The sequence below is a fragment of the Procambarus clarkii genome, chromosome 6 (genome assembly GCF_040958095.1).
Source record: "Procambarus clarkii isolate CNS0578487 chromosome 6, FALCON_Pclarkii_2.0, whole genome shotgun sequence".
NCBI lineage: Eukaryota > Metazoa > Arthropoda > Malacostraca > Decapoda > Cambaridae > Procambarus > Procambarus clarkii.
The window spans coordinates 15,525,961-15,540,111 of record NC_091155.1 but is presented as its reverse complement, the minus strand read 5'-3'; the positions used below and the strand labels follow the sequence as shown (position 1 = coordinate 15,540,111).

The window sequence follows — 14,151 nt, the reverse complement described above, 5'->3', positions numbered from 1 at the left end:
ATTTTATAACGAAATTCAACGCGACTATAAGAGGCAGACGACGCTACAGGAAGTCGACGGTCCACGCGACAATGTGGTGACTTTTGGGCAATTAAATGGACCCAATTTCGTTATAAAATTATGTTATTTCAGAGTAAAAATATATATATTTTTGGGTGGCTTTGAGCATTCAGGTCAGAGGTCAAGCGGTCAGGTCAGAGATCAAGCGGACAGATCAGAGGTTAAGCGGTCAGGTCAGAGATCAAGCGGTCAGGTCAGGGGTCAAGCGGTCAGGTCAGAGGTCAAGCGGTCAGGTCAGAGGTCAAGCGGTCAGGTCAGAGGTCAAGCGATCAGGTCAGAGGTCAAGCGGTCAGGTCAGAGGTCAAGCGGTCAGGTCAGAGGTCAAGCGATCAGCTCAGAGGTCAAGCGGTCAGGTCAGAGGTCAAGCGATCAGCTCAGAGGTCAAGCGGTCAGGTCAGAGATCAAGCGGTCAGGTCAGAGGTCAAGCAGTCAGGTCAGAGATCAAGCGGTCAGGTCAGAGATCAAGCGGTCAGGTCAGAGGTCAAGCAGTCAGGTCAGAGATCAAGCGGTCAGGTCAGAGATCAAGCGGTCAGGTCAGAGGTCAAGCAGTCAGGTCAGAGATCAAGCGGTCAGGTCAGAGATCAAGCGGTCAGGTCAGAGGTCAAGCAGTCAGGTCAGAGATCAAGCGGTCAGGTCAGAGATCAAGCGGTCAGGTCAGAGGTCAAGCGGTCAGGTCAGAGGTCAAGCAGTCAGGTCAGAGGTGAACCTTACTTAATTGTAGTCTCCTAGTTTGCTTGCGGTAGTCGAGCTTCAGCTCTTTGGTTCCTCTTCCCAAACTTTCAGTCAACTGCTTGACTGAACTTTGACTGAACCAGTCAACCAGTTGACTGGTTCAATCAACTGGTTGACTGAAGCAGTTGAGCACTGTCTTATCTAATTTTGACACCGAGTATCACTGTAGCCTCTTCATGTATACTGTATACCTTAATAGTCACTATGTATACTGTATACCTCAATAGTGAATATGTATCCCGCATCACATCATATACATGTTCCTTAACAGTGAACTTGTATCATGTGTCATTCTTTAACTCAGCAGTTTACATGTATATATGTTTCAGAGTATACATAAGTAGTATACATGTATCCTGAGACACATTCGACAAATTTTCACGTGACAACACATTTACAATCGTAAAAGAAGCCAGAAATTGTAAAAAAATTGGCAGAGAGAATGGTAGATGGATTGGTAGATTTAATAGTAGATAGATTGACAGATAGACTAGTTAATGGAGTGCCTGATAGATGTTATATGTAGCATTTGCTACATATAACAAAATACGCAATATTTCACGTCCAATTATTAATCCAATAATCCGACGGATTATGTGAGAGCGAAATAATCTCTCGGCGATTAATGCTTTATTGAACTTTGAACACACGTGCGCGCGCGCACACGCACCCCACATAGGGGGGCTTGATAGCTGAGTGGACAGTGCTCTGGACTCGTAATCCTAGGATCCGGGTTCGATTCCTGGTGATGGCAGAAACAAAATGGGCAGAGTTTCTTTCCCCCTGATGCACCTGTTCACCTAGCAGTGACACACGCACACGTGTGTAAAGGGGGGAAAGGTTGGAGCAGTAAAATTGTGGCTGACTTTATTTATTACAGTGAGGCTCTCTTCCTTCCTTAATAAATAGTGCTAATATTTCCCTAACATTACTTTCTCTCTTTCTCTCTCTCTGTCTCTGTCTCTCTCTGTCTCTCTGTCTCTGTCTCTCTCTGTCTCTCTGTCTCTGTCTGTCTCTCTGTCTCTGTCTCTCTCTCTCTCTCTCTCTCTCTCTCTCTCTCTCTCTCTCTCTCTCTCTCTCTCTCTCTTTCTCTCTCTCTCTCTCTCTCTCTCTCCCTCTCTCTCTCTGTCTCTGTCTCTCTCTCCCTCTCTCCCTCTCCCCTACCATTCATCATAGCCATCTCTGGCTCCTCCACCATCAGTTGCAACGCCATGTTTCCATTTATTTACTAAGCCAACACTTACTCATCCATCATTCTCCCAGTTCCCCCTCTTCCCTGCCTCTTTCTTACCTTCTCCCTTTCTCTCTCTCTCTCTCTCTCTCTCTCTCTCTCTCTCTCTCTCTCTCTCTCTCTCTCTCTCTTTCTCTCTCTTCAGCTTACCGACAGAGCCGTGGCTCGGAGCCGGGGGCCCTGGACTCCTACTCCAACGTGTGGATGAAACTGGTTTAAGTTCTTCTGGTGGAAGCCTATTCAACTGCCTTCAGAATCTGGTTTCTGGGGAAGTTTTTACGTCAGATTTTGATTCAAAATTCGTTTGGGATATGGGTGATATTGAGGTATTTTTTGAACCAGCACTATAGGGCTCATTATGCTTTGATGAGCTTCACATACACACACACACACACATACACACACACACACACACACACACACACACACACACACACACACACACACACACACACTGTTGTAATCCACAAGTTAGTAGGAATTATTAGCTAGAGGATCATTACTACAACACTTAACGAATGATGATTGGAAGTACATGTAAGTAGACAGACTATGGATCACATATCTAAGAAAGGTCAATGGATTAAGACCGAAGCTGTTTAGCCAAATGATTAATTCCTGGAAAGAGGAATTATTCTTCGTCAGGCTTCCAGGAACAAGATTACCTCTCTAGGGATAAGGTTAATCGGGTTATACCTTCCTTGAGAGGTGGGGTGAAATGGTTGAGGGAGATGGCTGACTGGAGTCAGTCTGATTGTGGAAGTTGAACGAGCAAGTCCTTTTGGATCCCCGGTTGTGGCAGCAGCGAAGTGTAGCAGACAGCTATGCGAGAGCCTGTTGTGATCTTAGTGACCAAGTTAAGTCTGCAGTATGTGAGTATTGAATGTAAGACTAACCGGGTGTGGAGCGTTGTAGTAATCATTCCGTATTAGGGACTTAGGCGGAAGTTACGAGTGTGGGTGGTGATCGCGGAGGTCAAGTGGTCTATGGGTATTGGAAGTGTATTGACCTAATAGAGTATGTTAATTAATATAGTATTATTTGTCAGAGTCTATTCTTTGTAATTAAATGACAAAACCCGACGGCCTTTAAAAACATTCCATGTGTCCCTTCATAGTGTTCCTGGTTTGGTTGGTGAGGGAATGTTAGGGAATTGGTAGACGACATATTTGGTGGCAGCGCAAACAGGTTTTGGAACACTGTGCGAGATGAAGGAAGTGTGGTTCTGGTTTAGTTGGTGAGGGAATGTTCGGGAAATGGTAGACGTCGGGTTGTGGTGAGAATGGTGGTTACTAGACGGAGGAAAGAAGGGTCAGGTGAGACCAGGTCAGAGGAGTTAGTTAATTAAAGGGACTAGGCCATTGTGGGGCACATGTGGGGTTTATTTCTTTCTTTCCAGATTCCCGCAGCGAGAGACGGCTAAGAGGCAAGTCTGGATCACTGGAGCATCGGGATCCAAAACAAGTGCAGTGTTCGTAGTGCGGATTATACAGCGTGGCGAGGTAAACTAGCACGGGTGAATGTGGGCCAGTGTGGGCCATGGGCGGCCATGTGCGGGCCAAGCGAGCCGCACCTTGGAGCTTGTTTTATATCGTCGGTATGGTGGTAATAGTGAGAAACCGTTGCTAAGGACAAATCAAGCGTGAAAACTACGTAATTTAAAGTTAATTAAATTTCATGTAACGTGTAAATCGAATATTTTAAGGATAATGAAATATTACCTAAAGTACTGTGCGAGTTCCGGCGTTGTCAGGTGTAGATACAGAAAATAGGCGCAGTGAATTATGGACGCCTTGGCATAGCGAGCGACGCGTAATTTGACGTCTGGGGTTCGCCGTCTACTGTACCCTGGAGAGGGCCATGGAGATTTTTTTGTGGGTGTATTGGCGTTTGTACGCCGGGGTGTGTAGTGTAATGCATGTGGTGTGTAGTGTAATGCATGTGTAGTGGCTTATTAAACGCCAGCGTAATGCATAGTATTTACTGTAGTGAAATGTGCATGTTTTCACTGTGGATATTATGGATGTAGTATAGTGCATGACATTGTTGGCATTGTAGCGATTAGGTGTAGCATGTGTAGCATTGCTCGTAATTTTAACGCCGTGTGTTGAGGGCGTGGGGACGCCGTGTGTTGTGTTGAGGGCGTTGGGGACGCCGTGTGTTGTGTTGAGGGCGTTGGGGACGCCGTGTGTTGTGTTGAGGGCGTTGAGGACGCCGTGTGTTGTGTTGAGGGCGTTGGGGACGCCGTGTGTTGTGTTGAGGGCGTTGGGGACGCCGTGTGTTGTGTTGAGGGCGTTGGGGACGCCGTGTGTTGTGTTGATGGCGTTGGGGACGCCGTGTGTTGTGTTGAGGGCGTTGGGGACGCCATTGGGTGGTGTAGTGTAGTGGCGTTTGGACGCCTGGTATGGAGTGTGGTGTTGTGGAGTATATGGTGGCGCAGGGGCGCCAGGTAGTGGTCGGTAAGGTGAGTATTGGCGTAGCAAGGTCGGTGCGTTAGGACGCAGGAAGTGGTTGTAGGGATGTGTGGCGTTATATTGAGGTCATCAGTGGTTGGGATGACCAGTGGTAATGGTGTGTCGGAGTAAGTAAGTCTTATGGATAAGATGAAATGTGGATAATTGCAGGAGTTGGTGGCTGCAGTAGGCGAGTCAAGTCGATATCTCTAGCAAGACTCATAAAAGACTAATAAAAAATTCATTATTTTCATTAAAATTTTCATTAATTAAGTCGGAGTGGGTAAGTCTTATGGATAAGATTATAAGGTAGAATTTCAAATTTCAGCCAAGTAGATATACTAATCTCTCATTAATTAAGTTGTTACAGGAATCTCGCTAGAGGCGAGCCAGTGGCAGTATGATGCTTTAGTGACATTAGTTGTGAAATGATTTTAATGAGGTATTTATTGTGATAATGTATGTGTATGTATATACTGTATATTACCTCATCGGCACCATTACTGAGTGTTAGGCTTGAGAAGGTCCCCCGGGATCATGTCACAGAGCTTCAGGTAGAGTAGAAGGGAAGCTATGAGGCTACACTCAGTAATTCTAGAGAAAAAAAAAAAGGGGGAAGAAGTGAAGCCAACGTGACGTTATAGGCGAAATTCGCCCCCTGACATCAAAGCAGGGATAAGGGCCAGCTGCAATGGTTTTGCAGCTGCGCTCAGGCTATATATGGGGAGAGAGTAAGGAGCCGAGGGGGTTATGTGATAATGGGATTGAGCCAGGGGGCTCCGAGGGAATATTTTGCAGGTCCAGCGGTCGGGAAGGTGTGAATACAGGTGGACACACTCTGGGCGGATGGGCCTAGACCAGAGAGCTGTGAGGGATCTACAGCGTTCTGGGATTGGTGCCCTGGAACGAGACGTCAGCACAGACCCAAGGGAACATGACCCTGGGGGTAGGAATCTCCGTTGCTCTGGAGGCCAGGATCACGTTAGCTCAGAGCAACGATGGGACATTGACAACATTCACCAGGCTGGACAGCCTGGGTTTTGTCTGGGTCATGGAGGATCTATGACCTAGCAACCATGGGACACGAAGACAAGAGAAGTGATGCTGCAAATTGTGGAGGAGGCCAGTGGAACATTGTGTGATCATTGTAAGCCCTTATGTCAACAGTACAGGGCAAGATGTTAAATTATAATTACTAAGGATGAAGAACCTTAGATATATATGTGTTGTGTATATATTAATGACTAGTGTCATTTCTGTTTAAGTGCCAGCATTCTGGTCCATGTAATTTTATGGTTATGTTTGTATGTAATTATATGTCAGCAGTTTAGGTATATGTGCATTGTTGGAGATGGGAAAAATTATTACAGACTATTTTACCTGTGCTATGATGTGAATATAATGTATATGTTGGAGAAGTGTTGTGAGTCATGTCGGGGAAAATTTTAATTTATTTCATTGTGTGTATGATGAACTTATTGGATGATTTTTTAGTTGTACACATATGGTGGGTGCATCCTCCAGGTCCTTGCACTAATGGAACCATTGCAATAATGCATATGGGGACATATGCGTGTTTAAGGAGGGGAGTGGTGTTGTAATCCACAAGTTAGTAGGAATTATTAGCTAGAGGATCATTACTACAACACTTAACGAATGATGATTGGAAGTACATGTAAGTAGACAGACTATGGATCACATATCTAAGAAAGGTCAATGGATTAAGACCGAAGCTGTTTAGCCAAATGATTAATTCCTGGAAAGAGGAATTATTCTTCGTCAGGCTTCCAGGAACAAGATTACCTCTCTAGGGATAAGGTTAATCGGGTTATACCTTCCTTGAGAGGTGGGGTGAAATGGTTGAGGGAGATGGCTGACTGGAGTCAGTCTGATTGTGGAAGTTGAACGAGCAAGTCCTTTTGGATCCCCGGTTGTGGCAGCAGCGAAGTGTAGCAGACAGCTATGCGAGAGCCTGTTGTGATCTTAGTGACCAAGTTAAGTCTGCAGTATGTGAGTATTGAATGTAAGACTAACCGGGTGTGGAGCGTTGTAGTAATCATTCCGTATTAGGGACTTAGGCGGAAGTTACGAGTGTGGGTGGTGATCGCGGAGGTCAAGTGGTCTATGGGTATTGGAAGTGTATTGACCTAATAGAGTATGTTAATTAATATAGTATTATTTGTCAGAGTCTATTCTTTGTAATTAAATGACAAAACCCGACGGCCTTTAAATACCTTCCGTATGTTCATTCATTGTGTTCCAGTACAAACCTAGTGGTACGCCTCAAGGGTCTGGTGTGTGTAGGAGTACACGGTGGTAGTAACGGTTGCTGAGGCAAGGTGTTATGTGTTGTGTAATCGCTGTGTTCGGAATGAACCGGGGTTCAGCGTCACGACAACACACACACACACACACACATGGCTGTTGAAGTTCAACCCGAGTAAATGCAAAGTAATGAAACTAGGCAGTGGAAACAGGAGGCCAGACACAGGATACAGAATAGGAGATGAAGTACTTAATGAAACAGACAGAGAGAAAGATCTAGGAGTTGATATCACACCAAACCTGTTTCCTGAAGCCCACATGAAAAGAATAACGTCTGCGGCATATGCGAGGCTGGCTAACATCAGAACGGCGTTCAGGAAACTGTGTAAGGAATTATTCAGAATCTTGTACACCACATATGTAAGACCAATCCTGGAGTATGCGGCCCCAGCATGGAGCCCGTACCTTGTCAAGCACAAGACGAAGCTGGAAAAAGTCCAAAGGTATGCTACTAGACTAGTCCCAGAACTAAGAGGCATCAGTTATGAGGAAAGGCTGCGGGAAATGCACCTTAAGACACTGTAAGACAGAAGAGTAAGGGGGGACATGATCACAACCTACAAAATCCTCAGGGGAATCGACCGGGTAAACAAGGATAAACTATTCTACACTGGTGGGACGCGAACAAGGGGACACAGGTGGAAGCTGAGTACCCAAATGAGCCACAGAGACGTTAGAAAGAACTTTTCCAGTGTCAGAGTAGTTAACAGATGGAATGCATTAGGAAGTGATGTGGTGGAGGCTGACTCCATACACAGTTTATAATGTAGATATGATAGAGCCCAATAGGCTCAGGAATCTGTACACCAGTTGATTGACGGTTGAGAGGCGGGACTAAAGCTCAAGCCAGAGCTCAACCCCCGCAAGCACAATTAGGTGAGTACACACACACACACATATATACATATATACATACATACATTCATACATACATATATGATCTCTTTATATTCATATCATATTGTTTCCTGCTGTTGGCATACCGGTTGAATGATAGAGTGATTAACCCGCTCAAGCGGTGGGCACGGGCATGAAAATCCCCGTACGGGCATAGCAGCGTTAGTTTAGTTCATTTATTATGCACCCCATACCCATCTTGTGGGCGGTAGCTGAAAGGGTTAGAGGGGCATAGCGGCGGAAGGGAAAAATGACACTTAATTACGTAAACAAGTCTACAAAGGGCTGTGACGCGGATTCGAACCTACGTCTGTAAGCATGCCAGACGCTGCCTTAATCGTTTTTGTCCATTGATGCATCAGGTTATTGTGATTTCTGTGTGTGTAATGTAATTACGTAGTTAAACCCGTCATTGTGAGAACTGATAGTTAGCGAGGCTCAGGTTCTCTCTGACGAGCTTTGATCCCACTTAATGACCGAGATAAAGAATCCAATCTTGCCTTTTCCTCGTGGCAAAGGCAAGATGTCGGATAGGGATGCTGCTTGGATGCTGTGTCCTCTCCCAGCATCCTCATGGAACGGTTTACATGGGTCTACAGAAGTATGGGGTTAAGGTTACACATTGTTAGTATTCCCTTTGCTTTTCTCTGTTATCCCTAATCTCTCTCGTCCTCCCTACCCTTCCCCATATGCCTGTCCCCTCGTCCTTCCCACCATTGTCTCCGTTAATGGAGAACGTTTCAACATTCATCAGCTGAATGTTGAAACATTTATTCGACCAAAGCTAATGTATTTACTGGTGCAGCTGCTGCTGTATTTACTGGTGCAGCTGCTGCTGTATTTACTGGTGCAGCTGCTGCTGTATTTACTGGTGCAGCTGCTGCTGTATTTACTGGTGCAGCTGCTGCTGTATTTACTGGTACAGCTGCTGCTGTATTTACTGGTGCAGCTGGTGCTGTATTTACTGGTGCAGCTGCTGCTGTATTTACTGGTGCAGCAGCTGCTGTTGGTCACCAGCTGCTTGGACTAACCACCTCAGCTAATTGCTGACCCGAAATTAAAATGATCTGAGGATTGCCCCCTGCACAATGACAATCATCAGAGTGTACTCTTGCACTCTGGGTGCACTCAAGACACACTCTCATGCACTCTGCGTAGCAGCAATGTTTATATATATATATACTTAAGCACTCGGAACAAACTCAGCCCTCCCTACTCTCCCACAGCTGTGAACACACTCCATCATACAACAGCTCTCGAACTTTCTGGCGTAAAATGGAAAAAAAGGATTTTAATTATCAAACAGCAAAAAATATGGTGTGTGTTGTCCACTGACGCGAAGCCTATGAAATAAGTCGCCCTTTTTTCCCGTCGCGTTTAATATTGGTTCAGGAGGAAATTACTGAAAAATACGTGTTAGGAAATTTTAATCAGTCGGTCTTTATGGCGTTCAAGGAATTTTTTTCCTTTGTGGTGCTTTGAGTTGGGTTTTTTTTCTTCAGTATATAGTAATTACTGATTAAGATAATTGAGTGATATGAAAACTCGGTTGAATTATGGATTTCAATTGTTTGTAATCTGTCATTTTGTCTGTCAACCGTCCAGTGTGTAGGCTACTGTCAACCGTCCAGTGTGTAGGCTACTGTCAACCGTCCAGTGTGTAGGCTACTGTCAACCGTCCAGTGTGTAGGCTACTGTCAACCGTCCAGTGTGTAGGCTACTGTCAACCGTCCAGTGTGTAGGCTACTGTCAACCGTCCAGTGTGTAGGCTACTGTCAACCGTCCAGTGTGTAGGCTACTGTCAACCGTCCAGTGTGTAGGCTACTGTCAACGGTCCAGTGTGTAGGCTACTGTCAACGGTCCAGTGTGTAGGCTACTGTCAACCGTCCAGTGTGTAGGCTACTGTCAACCGTCCAGTGTGTAGGCTACTGTCAACCGTCCAGTGTGTAGGCTACTGTCAACCGTCCAGTGTGTAGGCTACTGTCAACCGTCCAGTGTGTAGGCTACTGTCAACCGTCCAGTGTGTAGGCTACTGTCAACAGTCCAGTGTGTAGGCTACTGGACGGTAGACAGCGGTTGACGGTTGACAGACCCTTGTCCCTTGTCTGATATGTCAAAGACTGTTTGAAAGCATCGTGACTTGACTGTCTCAAAGAACCAAGAGAAAGCAGCACTCTGATTGGCTGAGATGCTGGCGATAACGATCCTGATTCAGTTAAGACATGGGAAGACATCTTCCTCGCCCTTGTTAGGCCTGGCGCTGGTGGTCCAAGAGCTGGAGCTTGTTTGAGCAATTAGGGAGCGGTATATACATTAAGGTGCTTTAAGGCTCACGTAAATCTGCTTAATACCCCTCCAAGACTTGTCATCCTTAAATACATTTTCACAGTAAATTGGTAGCTGGGAGTTAGTCAACTGTTGTGGGATGCATCCTGACGATGCGTGTGAGAGAGTGTGTGTACTGACCTATTTGTGTTTGCGGGGGTTGAGCTTTGGCTCTTTGGTCCCGCCTCTCAACTGTCAATCAACCGGTGTACAGGTTCCTGAGCCTACTGGGCTCTATCATATCTTCACTTGAAACTGTGTATTGTGTGTGTGTGAGTGTGTGTGTGTGTGTGTGTGTGTACTCACCTAGTTGTGCTTGCGGGGGTTGAGCTCTGGCTCTTTGGTCCCGCCTCTCAACCGTCAATCAACAGGTGTACAGGTTCCTGAGCCTATTGGGCTCTATCATATCTACACTTGAAACTGTGTATGGAGTCAGTCTCCACCACATCACTTCCTAATGCATTCCATTTGTCAACCACTCTGACACTAAAAAAGTTTTTTCTAATATCTCTGTGGCTCATTTGGGCGCTCAGTTTCCACCTGTGTCCCCTTGTGCGTGTGCCCCTTGTGTTAAATAGCCTGTCTTTATCTACCCTATCAATTCCCTTGAGAATCTTGAATGTGGTGATCATGTCCCCCCCTAACTCTTCTGTCTTCCAGCGAAGTGAGGTTTAATTCCCGTAGTCTCTCCTCGTAGCTCATACCTTTCAGCTCGGGTACTAGTCTGGTGGCAAATCTTTGAACCTTTTCCAGTTTAGTCTTATCCTTGACTAGATATGGACTCCATGCTGGGGCTGCATACTCCAGGATTAGCCTGACATATGTGGTATACAAAGTTCTGAATGATTCTTTACACAAGTTTCTGAATGCCGTTCGTATGTTGGCCAGCCTGGCATATGCCGCTGATGTTATCCTCTTGATATGTGCTGCAGGAGACAGGTCTGGCGTGATATCAACTCCCAAGTCTTTTTCTTTCTCTGACTCCTGAAGGATTTCCTCTCCCAGATGATACCTTGTATCTGGCCTCCTGCTCCCTACACCTATCTTCATTACATTACATTTGGTTGGGTTGAACTCTAACAACCACTTGTTCGACCATTCCTTCAGCTTGTCCAGGTCTTCTTGAAGCCTCAAACAGTCCTCTTCTGTCTTAATCCTTCTCATAATTTTGGCATCGTCCGCAAACATTGAGAGAAATGAATCTATACTCTCCGGGATTTCATTTACATATATCAGAAACAAGATAGGACCGAGTAAAGAGCCCTGTGGGACTCCACTGGTGACTTCACGCCAATCGGAGGTCTCACCCCTCACCGTAACTCTCTGCTTCCTATTGCTCAGATACTCCCTTATCCACTGGAGCACCTTACCAGCTACACCTGCCTGTCTCTCCAGCTTATGTACCAGCCTCTTATGCGGTACTGTGTCAAAGACTTTCCGACAATCCAAGAAAATGCAGTCCATGAAAATGCAGTGTGTGTGTGTATCAGAGACAAAGAAAGAAATTACAGTTGTATACAAGAAAGAGGAAACAAGTTGGGTGTGAAGCAATCATTCAATAACTCCAATCATAACTGTCTGTCTTGTAAACTTATAATTGCAATAGTTTACACTAATTTACAATGAATTATTTACCTAAGTCAAAGCCATAATAAGAACAACATTAAATATCTAGAGATGAGACTAAAATTTCAAGAACTGATATAAAATAATCATTCAATGAATTTATACCAAAGAAAAAAAAAGTTAACTTAACAGTTACTTAACTCTCACTTAACAGTTTCTATGGACATCCGTCGACCAGGAGGCCTGGTCGACGACCGGGCCGCGGGGACGCTAAGCCCCGGAAGCACCTCAAGGTAATCCCGGATCACTACTAATCCACAGCTGTGATTACTTCAATAGGGTTCAAAATACCTGCCAGTAGGCTACCTCGTTCAGACAGTAGTTCCTTTATAATTCTAATTATCCACTTGGGGGCCGTTCTTGTAGCACACAGAGAGGAAAAAGTAATAATATATATTATATATATAAAACTTATTCTTAAGATGTATTTCCTGACAATTAAGTTGATATTTCTGGAAAAGTTGGAGTGGCCAGTGACAAGTGTCAGAAAAAAATGATTGATTGAGTTTGCTGGATGGGTGAGTCCCTCCAGATCACAGGATACCAGGTGTTTGTGAACTAGTTGTTCAAGTGAGGTTGTGGACACGAGGCCAGGGAAGAGAAGATTGTGAGGACGAACACCCAAGACACGTCTTGCAATCCGTTCTCGCAAATTCTTAAAGTCAATATTGACTTATTAAATAAGTGCATAGGTGACATACTAAACATAATAGATACACTTAAAAAGCTTCATAGAAAACACCGACCTTACCTAACCTTGTTAGTATCTTAAGATAAGCATCTTATAGCTTCGTAATTACAATTGTTACTTAACCTATTATAGGTATAGGTTAAGTAATAATTGTAATTACGAAGCAATAAGATGCTTATCTTAAGATACTAACAAGGTTAGGTAAGGTCGGTGTTTTCTATGAAGCTTTTTAAGTGTATCTATTATGTATAGTATATCACCTATGCACGTAGTTAATAAGTCAATATTGACTTTAAGAATTTGTGAGAACGGGTTGCAAGATGTCCAAAATTCACTCATAATAAATGGCATTTTGTTCTGACTTTTAGGTCTCTAAACGCCTTAGGGAGCCGGTCGGCCGAGCGGACAGCACGCTGGATTTAGAATCCTGTGGTCCCGGGTTCGATCCCAGGCGCCGGCGAGAAACAATGGGCAGAGTTTCTTTCACCCTATGCCCCTGTTACCTAGCAGTAAAATAGGTACCTGGGTGTTAATCAGCTGTCACGGGCTTTAGTGTCCGCGGGGACACTAAAGCCCCGAAATCATCTCAAGATAACCTCAAGATAACCTCAAGATAACCTCTAATAGCATCAGAAACAGTGCCAACTGGGCACTTTGTAGAAATAATATATTGGATTGAAAAGTCCTATTGTATACTGCACAATATCTTTCATTACACTAGATAACCGACGGTTTAAAAGGCGGGGCCCAAGAGCTAGTAACTCGATCCTGCAACTACATATTACAAATACATACACACACACTTAAGTATGCAAGAAACATTGCAACAATAATTTCTCTAGTTATTTATATACTGAATATTAAGTCGGTAATGTCAACACATATATGAGTAGCTCTGGCCATATTGATCTAAGGGGCCTCGATGAGGACAGGAAGCTGGCGGCTTGTCGAAGGTCAGGCCGCCGCATATATCGGTCATATACACATTTAGCTGGCATTGTTTGAGCGTAGAAAGGACCTATAGACAAATGGTTTGACATCCAGTAGATCAGCCAATAGGCAGACTATCAAGTCGACTAGCCACATGGCTAGGGAGTCATCCAGCTAGCCATACAGCTAGTCCTACTGTAGCTAGTTTGTGGACCTACTGTAGCTAGTTTGTGGTCCTACTGTAGCTAGTTTGTGGTCCTACTGTAGCTAGTTTGTGGTCCTACTGTAGCTAGTTTGTGGTCCTACTGTAGCTAGTTTGTGGTCCTACTGTAGCTAGTTTGTGGACCTACTGTAGCTAGTTTGTGGTCCTACTGTAGCTAGTTTGTGGTCCTACTGTAGCTAGTTTGTGGTCCTACTGTAGCTAGTTTGTGGACCTACTGTAGCTAGTTTGTGGCCCTACTGAAGCTAGTTTGTGGACCTACTGTAGCTAGTTTGTGGCCCTACTGTAGCTAGTTTGTGGTCCTACTGTAGCTAGTTTGTGGCCCTACTGTAGCTAGTTTGTGGACCTACTGTAGCTAGTTTGTGGACCTACTGTAGCTAGTTTGTGGTCCTACTGTAGCTAGTTTGTGGACCTACTGTAGCTAGTTTGTGGACCTACTGTAGCTAGTTTGTGGACCTACTGTAGCTAGTTTGTGGCCCTACTGTAGCTAGTTTGTGGACCTACTGTAGCTAGTTTGTGGACCTACTGTAGCTAGTTTGTGGTCCTACTGTAGCTAGTTTGTGGTCCTACTGTAGCTAGTTTGTGGTCCTACTGTAGCTAGTTTGTATCTCTTTAGTCGTCAGTAGTATTTTGTAATGCAATAACGTGGTACAGTAGAGAG

The 14,151-nt window shown here is 44.8% G+C and overlaps 1 protein-coding gene across 1 annotated transcript in view; it reads left to right on the top strand.

Moving 5' to 3' along the window:
• The window catches only part of LOC138355243 (probable serine/threonine-protein kinase fhkB), a 36,142-nt gene that overhangs the window by 16,728 nt on the left and 5,263 nt on the right, over window positions 1-14,151 (top strand). The window contains exon 3 of the mRNA XM_069310109.1: window positions 133-713. Within this exon, the coding sequence (XP_069166210.1) occupies window positions 133-713 (581 nt within the window). The remainder of the gene's footprint in view (window positions 1-132; window positions 714-14,151) is intronic.